This window comes from Mustela erminea, chromosome 9 (assembly GCF_009829155.1).
Source record: "Mustela erminea isolate mMusErm1 chromosome 9, mMusErm1.Pri, whole genome shotgun sequence".
Taxonomy (NCBI): domain Eukaryota; kingdom Metazoa; phylum Chordata; class Mammalia; order Carnivora; family Mustelidae; genus Mustela; species Mustela erminea.
Window position 1 is genome coordinate 36,884,124 of NC_045622.1, and position 26,343 is coordinate 36,910,466.

General features: G+C 49.7%; 1 protein-coding gene across 2 annotated transcripts; it reads right to left on the reverse strand.

Moving 5' to 3' along the window:
• Positions 1-699: 699 nt before the first annotated feature.
• Positions 700-26,102, reverse strand: ENDOD1 (endonuclease domain containing 1). 2 transcript variants are annotated; one of them, XM_032357874.1, is made up of 2 exons: positions 25,713-26,102; positions 700-2,990 (listed from the first exon to the last, which is right to left on the reverse strand). In XM_032357874.1, exons 1-2 carry the CDS (start codon positions 26,010-26,012, stop codon positions 1,788-1,790), a joined length of 1,503 nt encoding a protein of 500 aa, XP_032213765.1. In that variant the 5' UTR covers positions 26,013-26,102; the 3' UTR covers positions 700-1,787. The 2 variants fall into 2 exon arrangements, with proteins under 2 accessions (XP_032213765.1, XP_032213766.1); XM_032357875.1 differs by lacking the exon at positions 25,713-26,102 and adding an exon at positions 5,796-5,883.
• Positions 26,103-26,343: the final 241 nt, after the last annotated feature.

Here is a 26,343-nt window from a genome sequence, read left to right on the forward strand (position 1 = left end):
AGGATTCTTGACCCATCAGTACCAAGGCAAACCCTCACCCTTCCATGTACCTCCACACGGCTGAAATGAAGGGAGGCCCACTACAGAGTCTCACACTCACAAACAGAAGTGTTGCTAAAATGCTGCTTAAGATTCTTGGATAAGTCTAGTGCGACAACCCCTACCATGGATCAGGCTGGTGTTCATAATCCCCAACACTGTCTCACCAAGTGATCTACTCTGGGTGTGATTCAGTCCTTTTTCTCCAAAATGGAACTCACTACACTCACATTTCTGATCTACCTACCTTCTGGAAGTATTGTTTCTCTCCATTATTCCCTCCTTGTTGCCTTCTGGATCCCAGGTGTTTACAACTAACTTTCAGATGAATGGTACTCTACACCCCAATGTCAGTATTTTACATTTGGCCCATTTCTATCTCATGGCAACTCTTTAAAATGTTCAGAAAAATCCAGATGATTCCATCTTAGCTGTGGAAGGCAGAGCAGTTTGGAAGATGCTGCTTTCTCCTTTAGGGCAAGATTTAAAATGATAAGTGCTTGATCAGATTAGCTCCCAAATCAAAATTGCATTAATGGGAGAGTTGTGTTTTCTAGCCTCAAACACACTATAAAATGAATTTCCTAAGACACGGTGATTCTTAATCAAGTTTATGCTTATATAAACTTATATATGGATATGGGTTGTTTGTTTTTTTCGGAAATGGATAGAATAGTTGTTTTCTTCTTCTGTGGCTCTTCTGTATACATTTATACCAAAACAATCATTTAAGGATAGAGGTCAGAGTATTTTACTATAATGAGTACTTGTCTGATGCATAACAAAGACTGACCTAGAATGCTGGAGAGTACAAATTTTCCTATTGGCTAACATATCAGTCTTTGAGCTCCTTCTTGTCAGCCAGAGACTTAATCTACGTCAAGTTAATCCAAGCTTAGCTAAGGATTCTCAAACCTACACCACCTACTCAGAGCAGGGTTCTGAACTTTGTACTCTCCTCTTTATGCCCAAGAAGACTGTGCTACACTGTTCAAAGGGCAAACAATTTTCGCCCTTGCATTCAAACTTTGTTATGTCACATTTAACACAAAATGCTTATCATTACCTTAAAAAAAAATGCAGCAAAACTCATCTTGGGGGGGGGGGGAACTAAACACACACACACACAAACGAAAACAAAAAAACACGAAAACTTACACGTCCTTCAAAGCCATGGAAAGCTCAGGGATATTAGCAAATCTTTGTCCCTAAGAAAGTTATTTTAACAAGAAAGCATGTCTGCACTTCACCAAGGTCACCTGAGTTAGAAAGAAAGAGAAGCAAATGAAAACAAATTGACCAGCAACATTATATAAGTTGTGCCTCACACCTCGTAACAGAAACAAGATTCCCACCCCAGTCTCTCAGAAACTCTTTGGGTTAAGGTTGTCTCCTTCCTAATTCTTCCCTTCTCTGTAATTCCTAGTTATCACAAATGAACACCAGAGTATCTCAAGCGGTCCATCTAGCAGCAGAGTGAAGGAAGATTCTAATGGTTTGGAAGTTTGCCCATATCTCACAGATGATCTACCTATACCCATAAGCCCATTCTCAACATCTCTCTTTGGTCAAGTCTAAATTATACCATCTTCCTTTGCAAAACATGCAAATACCCCTACCACAGGCCGAGATATAATGTAATTGAGAGAAAACAGAAACCCATTGTAAAGACAAAATATTCCAGCTTTCTCTATTAAAAAAAAAAAATCAAATTCAATGTAACTGGACCCTGCTAGTGTTTTTGAGTTCTATAACTCCCCTGAATTGTCAAAAGTAACCCGGTAGCCAATCCTCTTGCAGATACTAAAAATAACCTGAAACAGGCTCCCCATAGTGCCAAAAGCAGCGTCAAAGAGCAGAGAGAGGGTGCCGCCCAGGCCCATGGCGATGTCCTTGCACACAAGTGGAACCGCGCCTATGGTGTGCATGGGGAAAGTGGCCACGTCCACAAGGACTCGGACCGGAATGCCCAGAATGCGGCAAACAGCCTTCAGCAGACAACAAAGGATCCGGAGAACGGCCCTGATGATTTTGACCGTGACTTTGAGTACCTTCCAGGGAATGCTGGCCAACTCTTCCCCGATGGTCAAGAAGTAGGAGATGGTGGCTGAACCCAAGCGGTAAAGGCAACTTTCTATGCCGTTACACACTTGCTTGGTAACAAACCACAGGACGTACATAATGTTCTTCAGGACGGCCACGGCAACGTAATAAAGCAGTTGGAAAAGCTTGATGACGGGGGTGGCGAGGAGGCCCATCAGCTTGCCCAGAAGGCCCCTCCCCTCCTCAGCCGGCTCCGGAGGCAGCAGCGCGGAGCCCTCACCCTGGGGGCCGGAGAGAGGACGAGCGTCCTCTTTGGTCTGCACCGTTCGCTCTTCATCCTGGACTTGGTTAACCACTTCCAGGATTTTTTTCATTCTCTCCGTGTCCTGTTGGGCTTCGCCGCAGTTGTCCTGGAACAGCCGGGGGCTGGACGGAAGCAGTTTCTCGAGCTCGGGCACCATCACGTCCTCTATGATGTCACCGTCGCGCGCGTGCTGGACGAAGCCCATGGCCCAGCCGGCCCCGGGCGCGGCGCAGCAGGCGGCCAGCCAGACAAACGCGGGGATGGCCACTCTGTCCTTGACCTTGCGGCGGGAGGGCACGGCGCCGGCAAGGATATACAGGTCCGCCCCGCCGCCGCACTGCGGGGTCAGGGCCCGCTCCATCAGGCTGCGCAGATCCCGGTACCACCGCTCGCGGAAGGACGGGGCCATCGGAGCTGCGTTTGTGAGCGCGAACGTAGCCACTTGGAAATCATCGCTAAGGGAGACTGGGTACACCTGTCCGCTTTGCTCATCGGAGTCCAAGTAATCTGTGCTGAGGGCCTGCTGGCTTCCCAGGCTGTTCACAGAGGTGACGGCATCAGCCTCATCACTCGCCTCCTTGAGGTGGCTGGTGGGGTCGTCGATCTGAAAGAAGAGAGCAAGTGTTGAGATGCATCCTGTTCCCTGGAGAGAGGGTGCCCCTGGATCGCCTGCACTTGAAGCCGGGGCTCTAGAGTAAAGTCCCTAGGGCACCAGCCCTCACAGCGCCCGGGTGGGGAAGGGCTTGGTTCTCTGGTGCACACACACTCCTTCCTAGTATCCCAGGACCCTGGTGTTTGGAAGCAGCTGCAGAAGAGGCTGTTTCCTATTTTATTCTCTATGTACACTCCGCCCTTTCTCTGTGGTAAGATACTCTCTCTTTCTCTCTCATGCATACACACAGATTGGGTATTATGAAGCCCCTCTACTATATCATTTATTAAACATTAAATCCCAGGGTCTTAGAACAGTCTGCTCACTGACCTCCACTGACAGACATGCCCTTGCGATTCCTGCTTCTTGTATTATAACGGTTTTTTAACCTATGACAAAACTTTCTTCTGCTCCCAGGCTCACTAGTATTTGAATGTCACTCATTAAAGAACCATCTGAATAGCTAAATAAAATCAGAATAACAGCTCCCTGTCATCACTGGTCTTAACTCTACAGAACAGCCCATGGGTCTCAGTAGGCTTCCCTTTCTGAAGGAATGTCAGTGTGTTTGTAACTAAAATACCAAACTCACCTATGGGAAACTGGACTAAAAATAGAGTATTTGATTTAGAGATTAGATTTAGAGATTCAAAAATAGAGTATTTGATTTATTTGATTTAGAGATTTGATTTAAATCAAATATATTCTTTGAGACACGATCGTGTAAAGGGCAGTGTATTTTTCCATGTTCTCTGCAGACACAGTTTAATGATCTGGTTATTGCCATTATAGTAAATTACTGACAACACTGTTCCCTGAAAACAAAAATACGCCTGTGATGTAAGAGGTAATTTCAGATTGCATTTCTGGGTTACACTTGCCCTTCGGCACGCACCACTAATCTTGCTCTTTGGTTTCCCAGCGGAACCTCTGGACCAAGGGACGGGTACAAAGCTCACTCTGTGTGCTCTACCTCCCTGTGGACCTGGTTCCCCTGGGCTGCCTACGTCATATGATACAGTTCCTGCGTTTCATGGAAATTTTTTTCCCTAATCACAACATGCTAAGTAGGTTTTAGAAAAATGAACTCTTCCCCCTCCACCAGCATCCTGCTCCATAAATAATCATAATAAATTCCTTTTCGAATTTAGTATCAAGAAAAAAATGGTTTCTCTCTATGAGTCGGTCTCTGTACCAGAGAGTAAAAGCTCTTGAAACCCATGGGGTTTCTTTCTGTTTGGGAATTAACTGAAAGGAGACTTTCAGAGTTCCTGCCAACATACATGTAAGAAAAAAAAACTAACTGGGTGCGTGGGTGGCTCAGTGCGTTAAGCCTCTGCCTTTAGCTCGGGTCATGATCTCAGGGTCCTGGGACTGAGTCCCGCATTGGGCTCTCTGCTCAGCAGGTAGCCTGTTTCCCCCACCCCCCACCCCCGCCTGTCTCTCTGCCTACTTGTGATCTCTCTCTCTGCCAAATAAATAAATAAAATCTTTAAAAAAAAAAAAAACTAATTTAGAGAATTGCAAAGGAGGGGCACCTGGGTGGCTCAGTCGGTTAAGTGTCTGTCTGCCTTTGGTTTAGGTCATGATCCCGGAGTCCTAAGATGTAGTCCCACATTGGGCTCCCTGCTCAGTGGGGAGTCTGCTTCTCCCTCTCTCCCTCACCCACCCTGCACTTGCTTGCTCTCTCAAATAAATAAAATTGTAAAAAAAAAAAAAAAATCGCAAAGGAGGACTAGAAGGGAACTACCCATCTATTCAACAATATTTATTGAGCATATATTACATGTGAGCAGGACTAGGGAAGGAAGCAGTAGCATGGGTAACCCCCACACCCCACACCCCCGTCAATACTTCTTAAGAACTACACGCCAGGCCCTCTTCTGAAAGCTTCACATGTATTAAAACAGCAAGTGGCTATGCTAAGTCTTCACTTATTTAAACTCACCAAAAAACTAGGTACTATGGCATTGCTATCACCTTTGGATAAATGAAGACACTGAGGCACATCCAGCTTAAGAAGCCTAGTCTAGGTCACACAGTGAGGGATGGCAACACCATGCAAACACGCCAAGCCCAGCCCCATGGCTGGTGACCTTAATCACTGCTTTATGTGCCTCCAACTAGACCTTCATAACATGAAGAAATGCACCATCTCTTTGGGGAAACAAGACGTAGATACAAAGTTAAATAGGAAACCAAGATAACGGTGCCTGCAGATTACCCTAAATGCTGCAGAAGTGAGATAAAGAAAAAGAGCGAATGAATTCCAAAGGAAGGAAGGGCACCATGAATGCAGTCAAGGATGACTTCTTACTTCTTAGAGAAGACAGAAGCTGAGGCAGGATTCGAAGGATACATAAGACTTCCATAAATGTAGACACACAGAAAGGTCAGTGAGTCCTAACAAGAATTCTAGACCAAGGCATGGGGGCAGAGACCAGCGGCCTGTAAAAATAGGATTCTTTCTCTTTTTTAAAAGATTTATTATTTGGGGGAGGGGGAGTGAGGAGCAGAGAGAGAGAGAGAGAGAAAGATTCTCTATCAGACTCCCTGCTGAACACGGGGCCTGAAACGGGGCTTGATCTCACGACCCTGAGATCACAACCCGAGCTAAAGTCAAGAGTCGGACACTCAACTGACTGAGCCAGACAGGTGCCCCCCAAAATAGGATTCTAAGTAAGGACAAGTAAAAGGCTGAATTGGAAAGGACAGTAGGAAGCAGAGTATAAATGATCTGATACACAGAAAACTCACCATCGGAAAATTATCTCGACCAGGGAGTGCCCACTGTGCACCAGGCACCGTGGAAAAGGCTTTACACAAAGCATCTGTTTTATCCTAACAGGATCCCCATCGCCTCAGATATGGCAAGAACTGTAAAGCAAGTTTGCAAATAATTACAATTTGGAAAGCACTGCCATGGGGGCATTTACTATTCACATAATCCAAGGGGCAAGGCACTATCTCTGTTTGACACACAGGAAAGTGCAAACTCAGAGAAGTGATAGGGACAAGGTCACCCAATACATAAGTGGCAGGCTGAGGTTTATAGCCAGCTTCTCAGACTCCAAAGCCCCAGCCCCAAGCCAGCAGCAGCCCACGCCTCTGGGCGAGGAAGGGAGCATGAGAGCCACATGTTGGCCATGCTGACGGACAGGTAGGGGACAAAAGACATATGGGAAACACAGACAGAGCTGCAGGAGAATCAAGTACCTTGGGTCACACTAGAAGTCAGGGGAGGAGAAAGCTTTGGGTAGAGAAGGTCAATAGTGTGGGCCCCGCCGCAGAGAGGAAAGGGAAGGATGGACAATGAGCAAAGTCTTTGATGATTCGAGAATCCTTAGTAAGACTTCAAAGGGCGATTTCCACTGAGGGCTCGGGAAGGAAGGCAGACTGTGAAAGTGACCGGATACGGGCAAGCGTGGACTGCAGACATGGACGGCTTGTAGGAGAAGTCTTAGGTAAAGGCAGACGATGAGCAGGCCCTCAGCCAAGAAGCAGGACTCCCAGGAATCAGCAAAGATGGTCTTCCAGCCCCCCCACACAACCCAGGGCCAGGGGCCCTGGGAGTGGGGGTGTTGCGAGGTCTCCGTGTGTGCAAGGAACATTTGGGGGCCCGGAGGCATCTCAGGGGAATAGCACCACCGCACCGACCGAGTCCCTGAGGGCTTCTGGACTACGAAATCCATGCAAGCCTCAGGGACCTGAGCCAGCTGGTGCAGATTTGCGGCAGTGGAGTCTGTCACCGAGTGTGGTGGGAGGAGCTATTTGTGAACAGTGATAACGGTCTGCAGAACACAAACCTAAAGCTGCAGCAGTCGGCAGCGGTGAGTGCTGCTATTTCCCTTCTTTCCTCCTTCCTCTCGCTCGCTTCTCAACTCCCCTGGGAATTCACAAGCACCTTTTCTGAAGCCATTCAGAGGCCTGGCAGGTACAGGGGCGCCCCCTTCACTGCCTTCCTGGTATCAAGACAGCACAAGGATTTTGACGGGACAGATGACCCAACGGGGTCAGAAGAATAGAGTCCCAGCAAAGATCCCCAACACCAGTCAGGGGACTGTGCCAAAGGGTGAGAGAGTGGTAGCAGAGGGAGAGGGGTTGTGTGCCCTGAGAGAATGCAGAGGCATAGAATGTTCCAGAACACAGAGCTGCACAGAGGCTTTGCAGAGGGCTGGGATGACCAGATCAGGAGGATGGGAATGTGGGAGAGGCTTACAACTAGTCACATAGTTTAGTTTTAAAAAGAGCCCACACGATGGATCCAGCAGAAAGAGATATCGGGGGGTGGGGGTGGGGGCTGTCCCTGTGGAGATTGGGCTGTGCATTTGCTTCTTACATTTTTACAGACGGCAATTTCCACAGACACCAGGATCATCTCTCATACTTTCGTCTGCCTAAAACATCATGAAGATTCTGGGCATGGTAGCTTCTAGGTAGGTGGTGACTGATTAGTATGCTGTTGATGACGACAGCACTGATGGCATTGGGGGGGGGGGTGAGGGGAAGGATAGCAGAGGGAATGCTTCTGGGAGCACATGAAGAAGCCTCAGCTCGGGATCCAGGATGACGGAACCTCTGCTGAGAGCACAGCGGGAGGAGGAAAGGGTGTGTTGGGAGCCGGGACTGGGGAGTTCTCTGCCCTAAGTGGGGACATGCAGGCAGAGCCCAGGGAAGGTCTGCAAGCCTCTGGGGGTCACTGTGCCAGGGAATTCAGGAGAGAGGCAGGGAAAGATGCTGGAAGGAAAGGGAGGCTCTGTGGAGGCCGCCCAGGACTAATGGGCCAGGCCAGCTCTGCGTAGGCCAGGACTGTCATTTTTGTACTTGTCCTACCCACAGACATGGCCCACAGTCCAGGGACAGATGCAGAGAAGGAACTGGTGACGATGAAGGGGGCAGAGGGCGTTGGCATCAGAGGCCGGGGGGCAGAGGCTGAGGGCAGCAGGTGACGGCTACGGGCACTGCTCACAAAGAGTCTGTATGCAGGTGAGAAGCAAGACAGGCTCAGGGGACGTGGACTGGGGGTGCCAGGTGGGAGTAGCTGGGTGTGGCCCAGGAGGGGGGATACAAGAGATGGTCAAGTTGAGCAAGCTGACCGCCAAAGACAGAGTGGGGAGAAGGTAGCCAGGCCCTGAAACCATGTTTCCCCATCTGTCTATGCCCCTGAATGGAAGAGTCCCAGCCCATGGCCAGTGATCTCTGGGTCCCAGCACCCAGCACAGGGGCCCTCCGCAGCAGGAGCGATTGGTAGCCGCTGAAAGAATGATCTCATCCTACAACAGTCTGCCGGTGCCCCTCCTGTCCTTGGGTTTGCAGAGGAGAAAGAGAGGCCCCGGAGAGAACAGCCTATTCTCCAGTTCTGCTCCGGAATCTGCTATGTGGAAAAGGTGGTCATCTAGAAGGATTCTAAACGGTTGTAAAACTTTGCAGTGATTCGGGAAGGGTGGAGTTTCTCCTCCTGGGGGAGAATCTTAGGCTGGGGCTAGAGAGGCACTTGCAGGGCTGATCCAGACATGATCCTATCGTCAGGAGAGACCCAGGGGGCCCCTATCTAACTCTGTGGGGACAAAGAGGCTATTTCGTTTGGGGAGTTGTTTTATTTTCAAGAAGAGCTAAGTAATCGATGGGCTGAACAGGTGCTGTTCCAGTTCTGGTTCTGCCCTGATCTATCACACACACACACACACACACACACACACACACACACACACACACACACTGAAAAGATGCTATCATTTCATGACCACCTCCAAGCAGGGAGAGGGCCCCTCCTTACAAGGAACAGGAGTGCTGCTGACAGTCGGAACCTCAGATAATCTTATCAGACCTGGAGCTGGCTGGTGCAAAACAGGCCCTCTCCACAGACACGCACAGGAGAAGCAACATCAACCAGATCTGAGGCCTCGGGGGAATCCAGAGAGAATGCCCTCACACCAGAAAATACCAACCTGGAGGGAAAGCTGCCTTTCAGAAAAGGAGCAGGAGGCTGGTGGGACCAGGAAAGCAGAAGAAGGATATTTGAGGAGGAATAGCCCTTAAGACCTTGCAGCTCTCTGGGAAGGTATAAACAGAGTTCTGACCCACCCGTTTAAGGAAAAAAAAAAAATCCTCCCTGTTTGGCATCCAAAATATTCTTTATCCTCTTGGGAACAGAAACAGCTTTAGAAGACTTAGTAAGTTTTTTTTGTTTTTTTTTTTTAATTTTAACTTTTTTTTTTTTTTTCCTGCGGAAAGAGAAATGCAGGGTTTTCCATTTCCTGACCAGCCCTTCAGCACTGAGGCGGGCTTCCCAGTCCTGTCGGGCCTTCCTCCCAGTGAATCACCCTTCCTTTGGGCCCCCATGGCCACTCACACACCTTCCTGCCTCAGGGAGCAGCGGGCATTTCCAGCTCCGGCCACTGCGAGCCCTGGAGGTGCTCAGGGTATGTCCCCGAAACTTAGGGGTGCAAAGGCAACCAGTGAAGGGTTCTCTCCTCCCAGAGGATGACAGAGCAGAAGATAGACTACAGTTCCGTTCCAGCTCCATCGCAGACTTTTCTTTTTTCTTGGAAGTTAAAACAAAACAAAACAAAACAAAAAAAACAATAGAAGGGAGGGAGTAAAAAATGCACCAAACCTAAACAGCAGTACCAGTAGGAGGGGACACCTGAGGGGAGGCTGGCCGCTGGCCTCAGGGACAGACCAACTCCCCACGGGCTCCTTCTCACACAAAGCGCCAAGTTTCAAACCCCCTCCAGGAGCCTCCCGAAAGTGGGCCGACTCCTTTAAGACCTTTCCAGAAGTGCAGTCCCTCCTCAGGTTACATCATCCCCGCTCTTCTTGGGTTTCCTGCCTTGCTACTTATTGAAGCCCGTTTTCCACTCTCTGCTCTGTTCTTTTCCAGAGCAATTATTCTTAGCATGTGACTGTGTGGTACAGAATTCTGAAAAGTCCGTTAAGCTGAGACATTTCCATTTCTAATTTTTTCCACCTTCTGGGGTCCAGACCAGATTAGAGGTTCTTGGGTCTGGCTGCGCATCAGAATCACCTGGAAGCTTTAAATAAAATATGTCCGAGGCCTCACCCCAGCCCAATTAAATAGGAATTCTGGGGTCAGGAGACGGCTGGGAATCAGGATGTTTTTAAAGTTCTCTGGGTGATTCTGAGCTGAGAACCTGTGAGGCTAGATCTGTATCAGTGTTTCATTTATCCCATCAGTCTCTGCTGGAATTAACTCCTGCCCAGATGGCCAGTACGAGGAATCAGGGACGGCTCTTTAAATTAGTAGGTTTCAAAATTCAGTCTGTATCAGAAGCTCCTTGGTCCTTGTTCTTGTGCTTCACCCCAGGGACAGACTGCGTGGTGTGGAGCGGGGCTCCGAGGGCACTTTTACTATCATCCCAGGTGATGCCGATGAACGGGGCGGGGGGGGGGGCTCCCCATGAATCCCACACCTAAAAACAAATGTTTGAATCACCTTAGGGTAGTGCCCCAGCTGGGTTTACTGATTCACGTGATGCTTGTGATTCCGGAGAGCATTATCCTCGCGCTGCAAGAGCGCCGATGATGATACCGAGGGAGAGAACGAAGTACCGTAGGGCCATTTAAGCCTGCCGCCTATCGGACCCGTTAGTAGTCTGGTCACAGACATGTGTAAGCATGGATTTCCTGCCTTATCCATACATGGAACCAGAAGCCCATTTTTGCTATTTATACTCTTTGGAGCATATCTCACTACGCTAAGGTATTTGACAGCAACCTCGATTTCCTGGTTAAATGACAAACGGGCATATTTGTCAGCACACCCCCCTCCCCAAAACTCCTCCAATCTCTTCCCTCAAGTCTTCCCTTACTTCAACCAAAATAGGCTAATCCGTCCCCAACCATGTGAGTTACATGGAGGTCATGTGACTGCTTCCCTGGTTCCGTCTGCACTGCCCCCTCCTCCCTACCCCCGTCACCTGTGACCTCGGGGGTTAGGGGGTGCCTCCACCATTCCTCTCTACTTGCATTCCACCTGGCTACTCGGGCCCAGCCCCGGCCTCACAGCCTCCCGTGCTGGGTGGTCCCCTTTGGCCTCCCACATCCATTTTCCACTTTTTTCCACCTGCTCTGGGCCCCAGGAGGCTGACTTTTAGGGAGCACATCGTCTGAGCTCTCATGCCCTCTGGCTTCTGACTGAAGCAGCCAGGGGAGGATGGGAGAGAGAAAGACCGGGGCATTTCTTCCTTTGCTCCCCCCGCCCCCCACCTGGCTGCTGTGGTTCTGGCTCTGACTGAGTTTCTCAGTGGTCATGGCGCCAACCAGGCTCCCACCTGATCCCACAGGCTTGGAAGGGTGACAGCCTCCTGTAAATGGCTAGGTCCTAGCAGCTTTGCCATACCTTGTTGACTCCCTTAATTCTCTGGAAATAATTTCTTCATTCCATTCTTTTGGTTAAGCTACATGGAGAGTTCCATCCGTTTCCTTCCAGGACCCTGGTGCAAACAACCTTCCCAAGATCGCTTTCCCAAGATCACAACTTTCCCAGTCCTGGGAGACTGATTCCACCTTGGGGCCTTTGTGGCATGAGTTACACACAGAGTTGGTACACAGAGCCGGTTCCGTTGAGTAGGGAAGGTCCCTTGGGTAGTCGAATATGGCTACCCAGACTGGGGTCTCCCAGACAACCTGGCTATCTCAGCCCTCATCAATCAGTATGCTATAGCTAATTTCTATTTCTAAAGTAACTATTTCAGATACTCTCTCTGAAAGAAAGCACTTCTTACCACATGACCCCCTCCTACCCACCTCCTTGCCAGTCACATCCGGCCAGCAGCCCATCAGAGGGCACTCTCTCGGATTTTCAATCCAAGAAATTCAGAGACTGACAACAATCAGAGTGTGAAGCAGTTTATGGTTGAGAGCCAGGTTGACTCACTGAAAAGCAGGAAAGCTGTGAAAAGACCAGGAGAGGAGGATAGACACCCTGAAGACTAAAAGACCATTTGACTTCTAGAAGTTTCCCAGCTCTGGTTCCTTGGAGGCCTGTGTGTATCTCGGTTCCCATGTCTGTGAATCTACCAGGGATCTATTACCACAGCCCTGCCCTTCACCTGAATAAGCTTGCGTAAGCCTGTGATTCATATGCCAACCAGCCTGAAGCATCAGGAGAACCCAGCAAGTCCCCTGTGGGAGTAGGGGCAGGAACCTTATAGGCATGAAACCTTCCAGACACCTGGATTAAATTTCAGGAGCAAATGAAGAGATAGGCCTGTCTTGGTTCCAGAAGTCTGGGAACAGACCAGAGGGGCACTCCATGGAGCAGAGAGAAGGAACTTCTACCAAGCTCCCCAACAAAGACCATATCAATGGACAAAGGAACATGGAGGACAGTGTATGAGCCACTGAACTCTGAGAAGAAGCTGAGACCAGTCACAAGGAAGGTAGCAATGGAGCAGGAGTATGGATTTTTGTTTTTGCTTTTGACCAGCTCAACAGTTTTATTAGAGAAATCCAGGGTTACACAGGACTTTAGAGTTGGTGTTAGGACTTTTTTTTTCTTTTTTTTTTTTTTTTTTTTTGCCGAAGTTGCATACTACACTGACAAGCACTGGTTCTGCATCTGCTTGGCCTGACCTGTCTTCTTGCATTTGGCCACCTTGAGAGTCTGACCTCTTGCTTTCCTGGCACAGGCCAGGAAACCCCTTGAGAAATAATAGTAAGGCCAACAGGAGCATGGTGACCCTCAGCCTGGCATGGTCCGGGAAGCAAAGTTTACTTGTTCATTCTGCATGCTTAATGTATGCATACTGAGTGCTTGGACACAATGGGGAGTGCCTTTTGCATACACTGTCACACCCTCTTCCCAACCCCCACCGGTGGAATGGGGACAATTTGTTAGGCCCATGCCACAGAGAAGGAACTAAGCTCCACGAAATTCAGTAACATTTCCAAGGTCACAGAGCTGGTAAATGACAGTTAGGACTCAACCCAATTTTGTCTCTCTACAAGTCCCACCCTCTTAAACACTCTGTATGCTTGTTCAGTCCTTGCCCCTTTGGGGCTAACAGTCTAGAAGGAGAGAATTCAGTGATGGTCACGATCTGCCTTCCTGACTTAAGTAACAAGACACCTGCAGAAACGGACTGCGTCTTGTTCCAGGGCGGTGTCTGAGACTCCTACTTCTTGGCTTGGTACTGAGAACTCACTAAATGGTTTCCATGTGGATGAGAATGGCAACACCCATCACAATGTCAATCAGCAACTGGGGGGTGTGGCTCCCAGGTGGCTCAGTTGTTAAGCATCTGCCTTCGGCTCAGGTCGTGATCTCAGGGTCCTGGGATTGCATCAGGCTCTCTGCTCAGCGGGAAGCCTGTTTCTCCCTCTCCACTCCCCCTGCTTGTGTTCTCTCTCTCACTGTCTCTCTCTCTCAAATAAATAAAATAAATCTTAAACAAACAAACAAACAAAAAGATGCAGTCTAAGCCTACCTCTTAAACCCTAAGTCACTAATGATACTCTCTGGTCTCTGGTCAATTGTGACCACATTTATTACATACATGAATGAGAGAAGGTACTCAGGCGCTGGCTATGGCAAGAATGGAGGAGCAGAATGGAACCCAATACTGACAGCAGCAAAAGCAACCGTACCATGCCTGGTCCATGAGCCACAACCTGCGATATAACCACTGTCAACCCAATTATGGGGTCACCCTTGTTGGAAAACTGAGAAAGGCTCAGAGCCTGTCTCCACACAAGATGACAGCTACAAGAAATAGCCTTTCTCTGAAGCTGACTGACAGATATACCCTCCATTTGGAAGACCATTAGAGAAGGGGACCTGACAGCCCTACTGCCTTTCCCACAGCATAGTAACTCTCACTGTGGGGAAATGGTTTATTTGCCTCCTTGAACTATTAAATCTTAACCCTGTGTCTTCAGCACAAAAGAGACAGCATATGCTTCTCATGTTGTATAATAAATATGATTTGAAGCTAGTAAATCTGCCCTCAGGCAAAACCATTTCCATTTGTTCAACCTTTTCTCCTGGGCTTTATGAATTATGAATGTCGCTCTTTTTTTTTTAAGATTTTTTTTTTTTTTTTAGGTTTTACATATTTTTTTGACAGAGAGGGAGAGAGCACGAGCAGGGGGAGCGGCAGACAGAGGCAGAGAGAGAGGGAGAAGCAGGCTCCCCTGCTGAGCAAGGAGCCTGATGTGGGGCTCGAGCCCAGGACCTCAATATCATGACCTGAGTCGGAGGCAGACTGGCGCCCCAAATGTCACTCTTCTTCAAGATCTTCTAAATGTGAGACTATACGACAGCAGGGCTCAGGAAAAGACCAAGATTAGAAATAAGGAGACTAGTCAGCTCTGCCACTAACTGGGTTCCTGATATTGGGCAGGCCAGTGAGTCCCCCATAAGAGCACAAGCATCACCCCTGCTCAGGAGCACAGGAAGGGGCAAGAAGTAAGATTATTTTAGGCTACCCTTGAGTTATCTAGACAGTGACTGGAAAAAATATGATAAAGTAGACTTTGTATTTGAAGGGCCCAGGCCTTCTATATCTTTTCTTTTCTTTTTTCTTTTTAAGATTTTATTTATTTATTTGAAAGAGAGCAAGAGCAGGGTGAGGAGCACAGGGAGAGGCAGGCTCCCCGCTGAGCAGGGAGGCCCACGTGGGGCTCTATCCCAGGACTCCAGGATCATGACCTGAGCTGAAGGTAGACGCTTAACTAACTGAGCCACCCAGGTCCCCAGGTCTTCTATTTCTAAATTAAATAAATTATTTCTATTCATGTGCAAATTCCCTCATGAAGAGCCCCTTCACTTTCTCACTCCATGGGTATGGTGGTCCTTTGAGAGTCTTGTTAGCTGTGGCTCCAGGGTCCAAAAGGGTGCTGAATCTTGTTGACTAGAATGAAAGGCCTGAGAGCCTATATGCATCTCTATGTGAATAGAAATTTCTAAAATGTTAGCGCGCGTGCACACACACACTCAACTGTCTGTGAGAAATGAGATCCTTTTCTTTATATACTTCTAAAATGCTCAAAAAATATTTTTACCATAAGCATATATTACTTCTAAAATCCTAAAAATCCTTACTATAAATGATGGCCATCATCATTCATTAATAGGATTAGTTGAAAATTGTCTGCGGGTCCAGATCTAGGGCTGCCGGGATGCAAGAGGACTAGGATTGCCCACGTTTCAAATGTTGCTCAATCCATATTTGCTAAGTGATCCACACTGAGCAACATTTCTTCATCACTTAGAAAGCGTTGGCATGAAGCTCAACCAGGGGCTGGCAAGCTACAGCCTGTGGAGCCAAATCCGGCTAACCACCAGTGTTCATAAATAAAATTCCCTCGGGACACAGCGATTTTCATTCATTTACATAGTATTATCCAGAGCTGTTTTTGTGCAAAAACAGCCCAGTTGAATAGCTGCATCAGAGACTTTAGGCCCACAGAGCCTAAAATACTTCCTATTTGGCCATTTACAGAAAACGTGTGCTGGTCCCTGGGTTAGAGACAGAGGCTCAGACAGTGAGCAGCCAGAGCCCTGTACTCTCCTTCATGGCACTTCGTGTCTCACTGGGTGGCACTCAGTCCCACAAAGATGTGTAACTGTGACACACTAACAAAGAAAGGTGAGCTCTGGTGCTTAGAGAATATTCTGGGCAGATGCCCTATTTGGGAATTTCAAGGAAATTCAAAACCAAAATGCAAAACCAAATAGCAGGTACATAAGTCCTTTGACAGGAATTAGGAAAACAGCATTACCACCACCCCCATCGAAATGATCCAAAATGGCTAGAGGTGAAGGCCTCGCAATGTGTGTGGCACCAGATAAGGCTGGGTGGGAAGTGGGAGACGCGTGTGCAGGTCCCTAGGGCACTCTGGGGACCATGATAAGGACTTATCTTTACATGAGGAGAAATGGAGAGCCCCGAGGCTTTCCAGGGAGGCTGTTGGAGGCACGACGGGCTTGATGATCTGAGAGGATTTCTCTGGCTTCCAAGGGAAGTAAGTTTAGAGATGCAGGAGGAGCAAATAACCAGTGCAGAAGCTGTTTTGCAGAGGCCTAGAGGAAGATGAGGGGAGCCTGGCCCTCCAGGTGCAGATGGAAGGGATCATGGGGGCAGGTGTGTCCAGTGAAGGTCCAAGAGCAACGGCCCCAAATGGTGCCCTTGGCCATGAAGGAGGAATCTGCCATCCTGGGCACCATGGTTCCACACTGGAGTTACTCAAGAATGAGAAAAGACCAGTGGTGGTTCATAACTTCACCTTTCCCTTCCCCAGGCTTCTGTGCACCCTGACATTTTGGCAGATGACCAGTCTTTTGGAAACATCGACAGTGGCCATTTCCTTATGCGGTCCCAGTCAGTCCTGCATCCTGGTCAATTCACTCAAAACACTGATGTGATATGGGTCCACTTCTTCCCTCGGTTATAAATAGTTAAATAATGATACAAGGACCTCCTGAAACCAATGCTACCATCTCCCAGACACAGTGGGAACTCGCAGGCTGGGGGGATATCGGGTGACCTAGGACATGAGGGCAAAGGTAAGAACGTGCATGGGGACGGAGGACATCAGTTTCCAAACAGTCCTAAAAGAAAAAGGGAATTTCTATACTTTCAAGGACGTGGGAGGTGCTGAGTTGGAGCGAAGGCCCTCTCCCGGTCCCAAAGCAGGGTGTGTGACATTCCCCGGGTATGAAGTGACAGAATGTGCTGGGTTCAGCTGTCTCTCCTACTCTGGGCAACCAGGCAGGGGGCACCGGAGGGACTCTCAAGCTCTCAAGGGCTGATGGATGGATGAGCAGGTACTCTCTCTCTGTTCCAGAGGTGGGGCTCTGGAGGGTGTGGTTTTCTTGCCCCCCCCCACACCCCCGGGGCAGTTGGCACCTGGTCAGGAGCTGGACTCTCCTGAGGCTCGTACAGGGCACCCATCCCACTTTCAGCTGCAACAAACAGCTCCACACCCCACAAAAGCAAGAGCCCTCCCTCATCCTGGCCACACTGAGACTCAGTGATCCTTGCTGCCTGACAAGGTTTTTAGAAGATCCCCCCTTCCCCAACCCTTTGGAAAATGTCTGTTTGCATAATGGTCACAGGATGGACTCAGGGTGGACTGGAGCAGAGCACGATTGCAAAAGGGGGGCAACAACCCCCTTGGCCCAGCGCAGCACCTCCGGCTCCTGTAATCCACTGTGGCTTCAGCATGAGGGGGCCCCTGAGGGCTGTGAGCATCCTCAGGTGTGGGCATGCGGCTGTGGGCTGGGAACGTGCTTCTGCTCTATAAAATCCTGATAAGTGAGCATGCGAACTTTGCAAAGAGCAGCTTCACTCCGCAGAGGGAAATAGGAGATCCCCGCACGTTAACAGGTTTGCTAAGACAGGCAGCTCCACGAGCTCTCTGATGTCAGAGAGCCCCAGTCCCACCCTTCCTGGCTGTGTGAGTGTGGACAACGAAGCCACCCTCTCTGTGCCTCAGTAGCCTCCTCTGCCCCAGGAGGATCACAACAGCACCAATTTCCTGTGGCTGCCATAAGGATTATGTGAGATCACATGTGAAAACAGGCCTGGAAGAGTGCCCAGGGTGGTAAGGAAACCCCCAGCGAGCTCCCGGCCCGACCTGAAGCTCCACCAAGGATACGGAGAAGCATCTCGTACTTAGCACAGCTAACACGCCAGCTCCTCTCTGGGATCCTGGTCTCATTCGCGGCAACCCCATTCTTTCAGTTGTTCTGGCCAAAGTCCTTGGAGTTGTCTGCAACTCCTCCCTTTCTCTCCCTCTTGGCTCTTCCTTCAAAATAGACCTAGAACTAGACCACCACCCCCAGTGCTCCAAGCCACCACTGTCTCTTGCCGGATTATTGAAAGTTCCCATCTGGCCTCTCTGCTTCTACCTTTGAACCCACACAGCCTGTTCTGAATGCAGCTGCCAAGATGATCCCATTAAAATTTAAGTCCGAGCACGTCAAAACCCCCCTGCTCAAAGTCGGCTCAGTGGCATCCCATCTCACACGAGTAAAAGCCAAGTTCCTTACAAACAGCCCAGGAGCCCTACGTGGTCTGCCATCTCCCACCCCACCTCTTGGACCTCATCTCCTGCTACTCTCCTCATGAATCTTTCTCTTGCCCTATTGGCCTCTTCGTCAAACGTGAGGAACACTCCTGCCTCAGGCCTTTGCACTTACTGTTCTCTCTGCCTAGAACATCCAACCCCCAGTTACCTGCATGACTGGCTTTGTCCCTTCCTTCAGGTTTGTACCCAAAATCACCTCCACAATGACACCTTCCCTGAAAACCCTTTGAAAACATCACCTTTTCCCTGTAGCTCATATCCTCCTGCCTTGCTTTATTTTTCTTAGTACTTTCACTATTTAATTTGTTATATCTTTTATTTATTTTATCACCTGTGTCCTCTATCAGATAGTAAGCTCCACAAGAGAAGGTATTTTTGTTTGTTTGAGTCACTGCTCTGTTCCCAGGGCCAATAACGGTGCCTGACACATAGCAGATGCTCTAATAAATATCTGTTGATTTAGGGAATTAACTAATTCCCTAAGTTAGTTCCTAATTCCCTAATTCCTTAAGAAGGCCAGGGCCAAGGGCCTTGTTAAAGCATTAAGCATTCCTGCCAACTGAAACTCAAAACCAATCATGCCTAAAATTAAGGTCCAAGTCGACTGGAACATGTAATTTAACCTTTATTGTCACACACTATTTCAGCCTCCTCTTTACTCTGCAAAATGAAATGTACCCATATTTTTTATCTTGATTCAAAGTATAAGATGTTCTCAACCTGACCTCTTCGGAGGGAGCCATACGCTGTCCGGCACTGGGTCAACAGAAGCTGACCGGAATACTAATGGTGTTTCTATTTTTGGTCATACCATGAGTCGGTTTCTCTTTTATTCCTCCTTCCTTTCAGTGGCCAAGGAGATACATCAGCAGGCAACAAATTATGGCTGCCACAGATGCCGCGTTCCGTGGGGCCGATCAGTTACGCGGCCACTCCAGAGACGTGATCTACAACTTGAAGGGGGATGAAGGGGGACCACATTCTCAATCCAACGGCAATTCTAGGAGTAAGACCAGATCACAGGAAGCACAAGCTCCTGGCGAGTGGGAGGATTTATTTTCTCATATTCTCACTTGTACTTCAGAAGTTTCACTGGCTGTTTAAAAGGAAGAGAAATCTGAAACCCGAAGAATAAACTCTTTATTCAGGGAAAGTTCCATTGTATCACCATGCGCTCGTAACTGAGCTGAGGACAATCTGAAGCCGATTCCAAAGCAAAGCCACAGATCACCCAAAGAACTAGATGAATTCAGTAAAATGAAAATAAGCGAACAACCCTAGTCCGTCAGTTTGGAATCTGGAGAGGAAACGTGAAAGCTGTCCCTGGAAGACCTCACGCTCGAGTAGGAAAGACACGAAGAACTTGGGAATCAGGCAGCCGTGACCTCCCATCCAGGCTCTGCACCCAGCAGCTGTGGGACCGTGGGTAAATGGCTTCAGCACGCCGAAGCTCAGTGCCCAAAACTCTCGAACATGGGTCCCAACATCTAGTTATAGAAGTGAGTTAATTTGCGAAGACGCTTGTCCACAACGAGGGAGTTGGTTAAGTGCTAGCTCCTTTCCTGGACTGTCCGAATTTCAGTCTGAACTGAAAGAACAGTGCCCAGAGATGTCACCACTGAACTGTCTGGGGCCAAAAGGGCCTGGAGATGTTCTGCCAATGTGGGGCAAGGCCCTTTTCCTGCTTCTGAGAATGAGCACAAATCCAACAGGAACACTGAATTCCAAGAGAGAGAAAAAGGCAGAAGAGGAGAAAAATGCAAGGAAAAAGAGTCGAGGTGATTCGTGCTTTTGCTATGTGCACCCAAGGAAGGAAGCAATTGTGAGTGACTGACTCTGGAATCATCCCTTTGAGTCAGCCGCTTCCCAGGCTTGCCCAGAGTCAGCGCTGCAGACTGCAATGCCATTGTTCACTGTCTGTTTTGTGACAACACACCTCTTGGTGACTCAGGGCAGAGAGGGTGGAGGTGTTTCTGCCACCAATTTTATTTTTGTTCTTTCAATCACCTCAATCCATTCATTCATCCATCTAGCCATTCAATCTCTCACCAAAGCTCTTTCTGAGCACTTGTACGATGTGAAATACAAGCCTGGTGTTTGAGATGGTGCAGATGGAGGGTTTATGTTTTAAGAGAGTTGTAGAATTTTAAGAGTCACCTGCCTAATCCAACATTTCATTTGTGTGTTTGTATTTGTGTAGGTCTTACACATTTTATAGCACATGACTCTTGATCTCGGGGTCATGGGTTCAAGCCCTACACTGGGCGTGGAGCTTACTTAAAAATATAAAAATAAATATATTTTATATATTAAAATTATTAGATTTTTATTATTTATATCATTATTTTATATGTATTATTTATATTCTTATTATTATATTTTTATATAATAAAATAAAAAGGGGAGCTGACTTAGTCAGCAGAGCATGCAACTCTTGATCTCAGGATTGTAAATGAGTTCAAGGTCGGTATGGAATTCTCTCTCTCCCTCTGCCCTCCAAACCCCCGCACTCTCTAAGTAAGACCTTAGTAAAACAGATACCTTTGTATTTCCTAAGACCTCACCATATTCCAGGTACCGTGCTATAGGTTCATGTGTGTTACTCTGGTCATGTGTCACAAACACTCTATGAAGTTAAACACTGTTGCTGCTTCAAATAAGTAGATCAGAAAAACAGGACTTGAAGAATTTAAGGTCACATAGCCTATATGCAGCAGAGCAGGAAGTGTGGATTCAAGTCTGGATTCAAACTAGAAAGTCTGTATCAGAATTGTCCTGTTTGCTGCAAAGGGATTCAAGTATACGATGTCTTCTATGTATCTGTTCTCTGACACAATGAAAAAGGGACTGATGTTAGAATAAAGGCCTGTGTGACAGTTTCAGGGTGTGTGTAAGTGAGAAGCCACTGATAGAAATTAAAGATCCAGAATTTAATCAAGTTCTAAATTGCGATCACTGTTCCCAGGCATTTACTGAAATCTGAAATATGGCCTCACTGGGCCCTTTGGACAATGCTTTTACAGCTAACCAGAATGTACCCTTCACTCCAGAGCCACTTACACCTAAGCCTCGTAAGTACGAGGTCAGATTTCTGCTCCCACTTGTCCTGCTCACTATTGAAATGACCAATAGAGTGGAAATTAAGACCCCACATACAAGACAAGAATTAATAACCTATGGCCATTAATGCGGTGGCTCAACTACAAGGTCAAACTGATATATGCAAAGAGCACTGGACTGAGAGCACATAATCATGACTTCAAATCCAAGCTGTGTGACCCTGGGAGCATTGCTTAACCCCTCTGAGTCCATTTCCTCATCTCTACAATGAAGCCAATGACATCTACCTCCGAGTATTTTTGTGAGATTAAATAAGTGTAAGCCGAATACAAAGTCAGATGCGTCCAGGGTTCATCTTGATAAAACGGTAGTCATATATGAGGGCCTCCAGCATAAATGGACAGTGCACATTGGTAAAGCATCACTGATATCTTCTCCAAAAATGCTTCCATTAAATGGAAAGGAACTGAGAGATCAAAACGTCTGGGGCTCCCCGTACAAAAGAGCAGTTCTCAAGTCTCTCAAGTCTTGACTAGAAACTTTTTAAAGCATCTCCACCATGCTAATGGGAGGAATATTTTCTCACCTTCTTTGCCTTTTCCTGCATTCTCTATTTATTTATTTACTTATTATTTATTTCTTAAGATTTTATTTATTTGTTTGACATACAGAGTGAGAGCACGAGCGGGGGAAGGTGTGAAGGGAGAAGGAGAAGCAGACTCCCCGCTGAGCAGGGACCCTCCCCCCCCCCCAACATGGGGCTCAATCCCAGGACCCTGGGATCATGACCTGAACCAAAGGCGGATGCTTAACTGACTGAGCCACCCAGGCACCCCCCCCCCATTCATTCCACATAAAACTACAACAGCCCACTGTTTTCTCTGCTTGCTTTGGAGTTCTCCTTCTGCCCCTCAGAAGATCCCATTTAAATTCTTCCCGTGTGGGTGGACATGGGATCCTGTATCTGACACCAAAAGCTGTTGTCCCAAGAAGAGATCTAAACCCTTTGGGGTCATTCCAGAAGCCAGAGCTGGGACGAATGGGGTGGACTTAGAAGAAGGTTCCAGCTCTGTACATGGAACATGTTTGTATTAGCAGCTGCTGGCCAGCTATGGGGCATGCCTGTGCAGCAGTGTGGGTCCCACCACGAAAGCTCAAGCCGAGCGTCTCACCCGCTGCTGCCTGACTGAGCCCAACAGCACATTATTTGATTCAACCCTTGCTGAGGGACTGTGTGTACCCCAGGCACTAGGAACACAAGCAGGATGAGTGAGACGCAGCACTCTCCTCTCAAGGCCTCACATGGAGGAGCTAAGTCAGGTGGGCAACTCCTTCTTGAAGAGAGGATACCTTGGCAGGCCTAAAGGATGGAGGAGGGGAAGAAGTGAGGGCAAGAGAGGACAGTACAGAAAGGGGATTCGGGGCCAAAGGAATGAGCATGAAGACAGAAGTAGAAGTGACAAGCAGTATGGTTTCTGAGGGGCATGCCAGCAGCTGGATAATGCTAGAACAGAAAATTCGAGGGTGGGGAGGAGTGAGAACCAAGGCTGGAGCTGGAGCCAGGAGCTAGGATGTGGAGAGCCTTGTAAACTGCACCCTGCGGAATGAATTTGGTCTGGCAGGTGTCGGGCAGCCAACACCTTAAGAGTTTTAAGCTCAAGAGTGATGAAGTTTCTCCAATCTTCAATTTGGGGTTTTTTCCCCCAAGGGAAACAGGACAGCTGTGAAAGCTGCTGAATTGGGCTGTGGAAGCCCCCCAGGGGCCAGCGGAGCCCTGCCTGACTCATCACTCAGGGTAAGCACGGAGCTCCTTCAGCCTCCCACCTCTTCCTCCCCGTCTGCTGGGCCTCTCCGTAAAGCTGACTTCAGAGAAAGAGGATGTAGGCACAAGGCAGCTCAGCATTACAAAGTGCTCTGAAGCAGCCAGAAGTCCACAGTGAGCCTTGAGCATCCTTCTGCAGTGGGGACCTTGGCTGGAAGGCAGGTCCTGGGATCCAGGCCAGGGGGTGGGGCGGGGGGGGGGTGGAGTGGGGTGGAGAAAGGTCAGGTTTGCTGCAGTGTGCTCCAGAGCCCGCCTGCATCTCATCTTGCAGCTTTTTCTCCTCCCTTCTTCCTTCCCTCCCTCCTGATACCCTCTGGCTCCTGACTGAGGCTGGGGGGAGGGGCGAGGAGGGGTGGGGCGGGGTCAGGGAAGGAAGGAGGGGTCAGGAACCCATCGTGCAGGGAAAAGCATCAGCCACCACCACCATTCTGACCTCCCAGCCAGGAACTCAATGGCCTCCTGTCCTCTTCCAGATCACTGTTCATCTCCCACTCTCAAGCTGCCATTTGGACCCATGTCTCCCCTCCTTCCCCATCCTCTTTTACCTCTCCAGTGCCAGTCCTCATTTCCTGCCCCCCAGGGGCCCAGGATCTCCTCTGCCTCTGTGACTTGGTTCTACCCCCCAACTTGCTCCAACTCTTTCTGGAATTGCACCAATGGCTCTGCCTCACTAAGCCTCAATGATTCCTTCACACCTGCCCTCTCCCTTCCATAATTCCCCTCCATTGGGAACACCTGAGCAGACTGTCACCTACCTACTTCTACTGGTTTAGTAGCTCCAACCACTCCCCACACACTAATCCCAGACTGTCCTCTTGCTCTTTGTCTCCTGAATTCTGCCTCCTCCTCCAACCACTGCACAAATGTCATCCTGACCCTAAGGCTTTCCCCTCTCACCTCCAAGAGAGATGAAATCTAATAGAACTTTGTTTACCTTTATTAAATATGGGCTTTGCTTAGGTCCTAGTAATACTAGTACTTATGTGCCAGGCATCTCTCAGAGAACTTTATATAGTCACTCATTTAAATCCTCAAGGCCACCCTGTTATTAGCTCCGGGATAACCTGCCCAGTTTTACAGCTAGTCAATACAGAAACATTCTCAAACCCACATGGCTTGGCTCTGACCAGTTGTTTTGCCACTCTCCACCCAGCAGGGTTTTTCACCTGCACACCAGGAAGCCTTAGAGCACAAGAGCCACCCCCTCCCCCCCGTTGTCCTGGTACCCTAAGTTCCTGGCACCCAGCAGGTGATTATTAAATGTGCTCCGAATTCAACTGAAATACAGTGCACATTCCTGTGTCTTCCTCACATGTATGTTCTGTCTCCTCGGCCATCCAGGAGATCCTCAAGGAGAAAAGCTTAGGTCATCTGTTTCTTGAGAGGCCCACAGTCGCGAGGCATAATGAATTGGGGGATAGGGAGAGAGCTTGAAGCTGGGGCAAACTATGGCAGATTAATATATATCTTACGTGCGTACAATTTACAATGGCATTTTCACACATGCCTGATCTCCTAGGTCTTGACATCAAGGTGAGGGCTATGGATTGGATGTGGACAGGAAGGAAAGAAGACTTACGTGCAAGATGGGATGAGTCCTGGCCAAGCTCTCAGAGCTAGAACTATCTGGACAACATTACAGGGATTACCGCCCAGGGCTCTGAATACAGCCCCTGAAAGCCACAGTCTGTTCCCGAGTGGTTTTGGCCAGCTGTGACCATCAGGGATGTGTGGGCTCAGTGAGGAGCTCTGCCCCCTGCCAGGGTGGTCTGGGTGGCTGGGGCCAGCATAGGAAATAGTGGAAGATGGGTGAGGGACAGAGAACCTACCAGAAGGGAGCGTGGCTGGGTGTGCAGAGGGGGCTAGCTAAGCAGAGATAGGATGTGTTAAGGCAGGTTCAGCAGGGCCTCTGGGAACCTTCTGCACTGTCGGGTCACCCTCCCCAGAACACTCATGACACGGTTTCCAAGTGGTCTGATAATATAGATATGAAGAGTCAGGCAAAACTAGTTTGCCTTTCCCACTAACTGAAGATAGTCAGTCTCCCTACTGCTTATAACTATGCCATGGCATTTCTAAAACTATGTACCTTTATTGTCCTAACTCAGCAAAACCACAGGTCGGAGTTACTCCACGTCCTGTGCACAAGGGGTTTTCAGGCTCAGGTGGCCTCAGCAGAAGAGCAGCTTTTCCGTAGTAGAAAGGGAGGTAAACTTCTAAGCCCAAACACCTGTCCCATCTTACCAGCTGGTTGGACTTCCACAGGTCTCTTCACTCCCTGGGCCTTGATCTCCTCTTCTGCAAAATGGGCATGAAAACGCCCACCCACCCGCCTACCCCGGCCCAAAAAACTGTGGCGAGGCCCTGCGCCACGGCCTGTGGGCTCCCAGAGGAGGCTTTCCGCTGATTTGAACTGTCCGTCTTACGCCCCTCACCGGTCGGGAAATGAAGGAGACAGTGCAGACATCTACCCCGAAAGGCAGGGGAGAACCTTCTCCCACTGGGGGCCGCGGGGGCCCCTGCGGCTGAAGCGGAGGCTTACGGATCGCCAAGCCCTGGCTGCGGCTCAGACGGGGTGCGGCGGGGAGGCTCGGAGACCCGGGGTTCCTGACCCGACCCCGAAGACGCGGGGGCTTCCTTTCCCCGCCCGCGCCCTCGCGGCGGCTGCCCAGCGCGCCCCCACCTCCCCTACTCCCCCGGGGCCACAGCCCCGCGCCCGAGCACCGCTCGCTCACCTGCGGCTCCACCAGCCAGCGGGGCTCGGCGCCGGCAGCCGCAGGGCGCGCGGCGCGGAACGCCGAGTACACGGGGATGCGGTCCCGGCGGCTGTACAGGGTGGCGAAGCGCTCGGCGCCCTCGAAGCGCTGACAGATCTTCACGTGGGCCTCGGCCGCCAGCCCCGCAGGCGGTGTCCCGGCGTAGAAGAACCGGTCGCATTCGCCGAAGCCGGCTTCCTCCTCGCCCACGAGCCGGCCTTCCAGCACCCCGGCCAGGGCGAGGAGGCTGCCCAGCGCGAGCCAGCGCGCGGGCCGCATGGCGGCCTCTGCGGGCGCGGCGGGGGCGGAACGGCGGCCGGCCGGGGCCGGGGGCGCGCGGGCTGTGCTGGCTGGGAAGTCGCGAGGGGAAGTCGGGACCCGGGCGCGGGCGCGGCGCGGCGGGGCGAGCGCACGGCGGGGCCGGGCTGGGCGGCCAGGCGGCGGGGGGCGGGCCGGGGCGCGAGGCCGCGCCTCCCTCCCTCCCACCCGCCCGCGCGGAAGATGGCCGCGGAGGCCTGGGGGCCTGGGGCTCGGGGGTGCGGCGGCGGCGTTCCCGGCTCCCCCACCCGACCCCACCCCGGTCGGCCTGCCCGCCGCCTCGCCTCTGCAG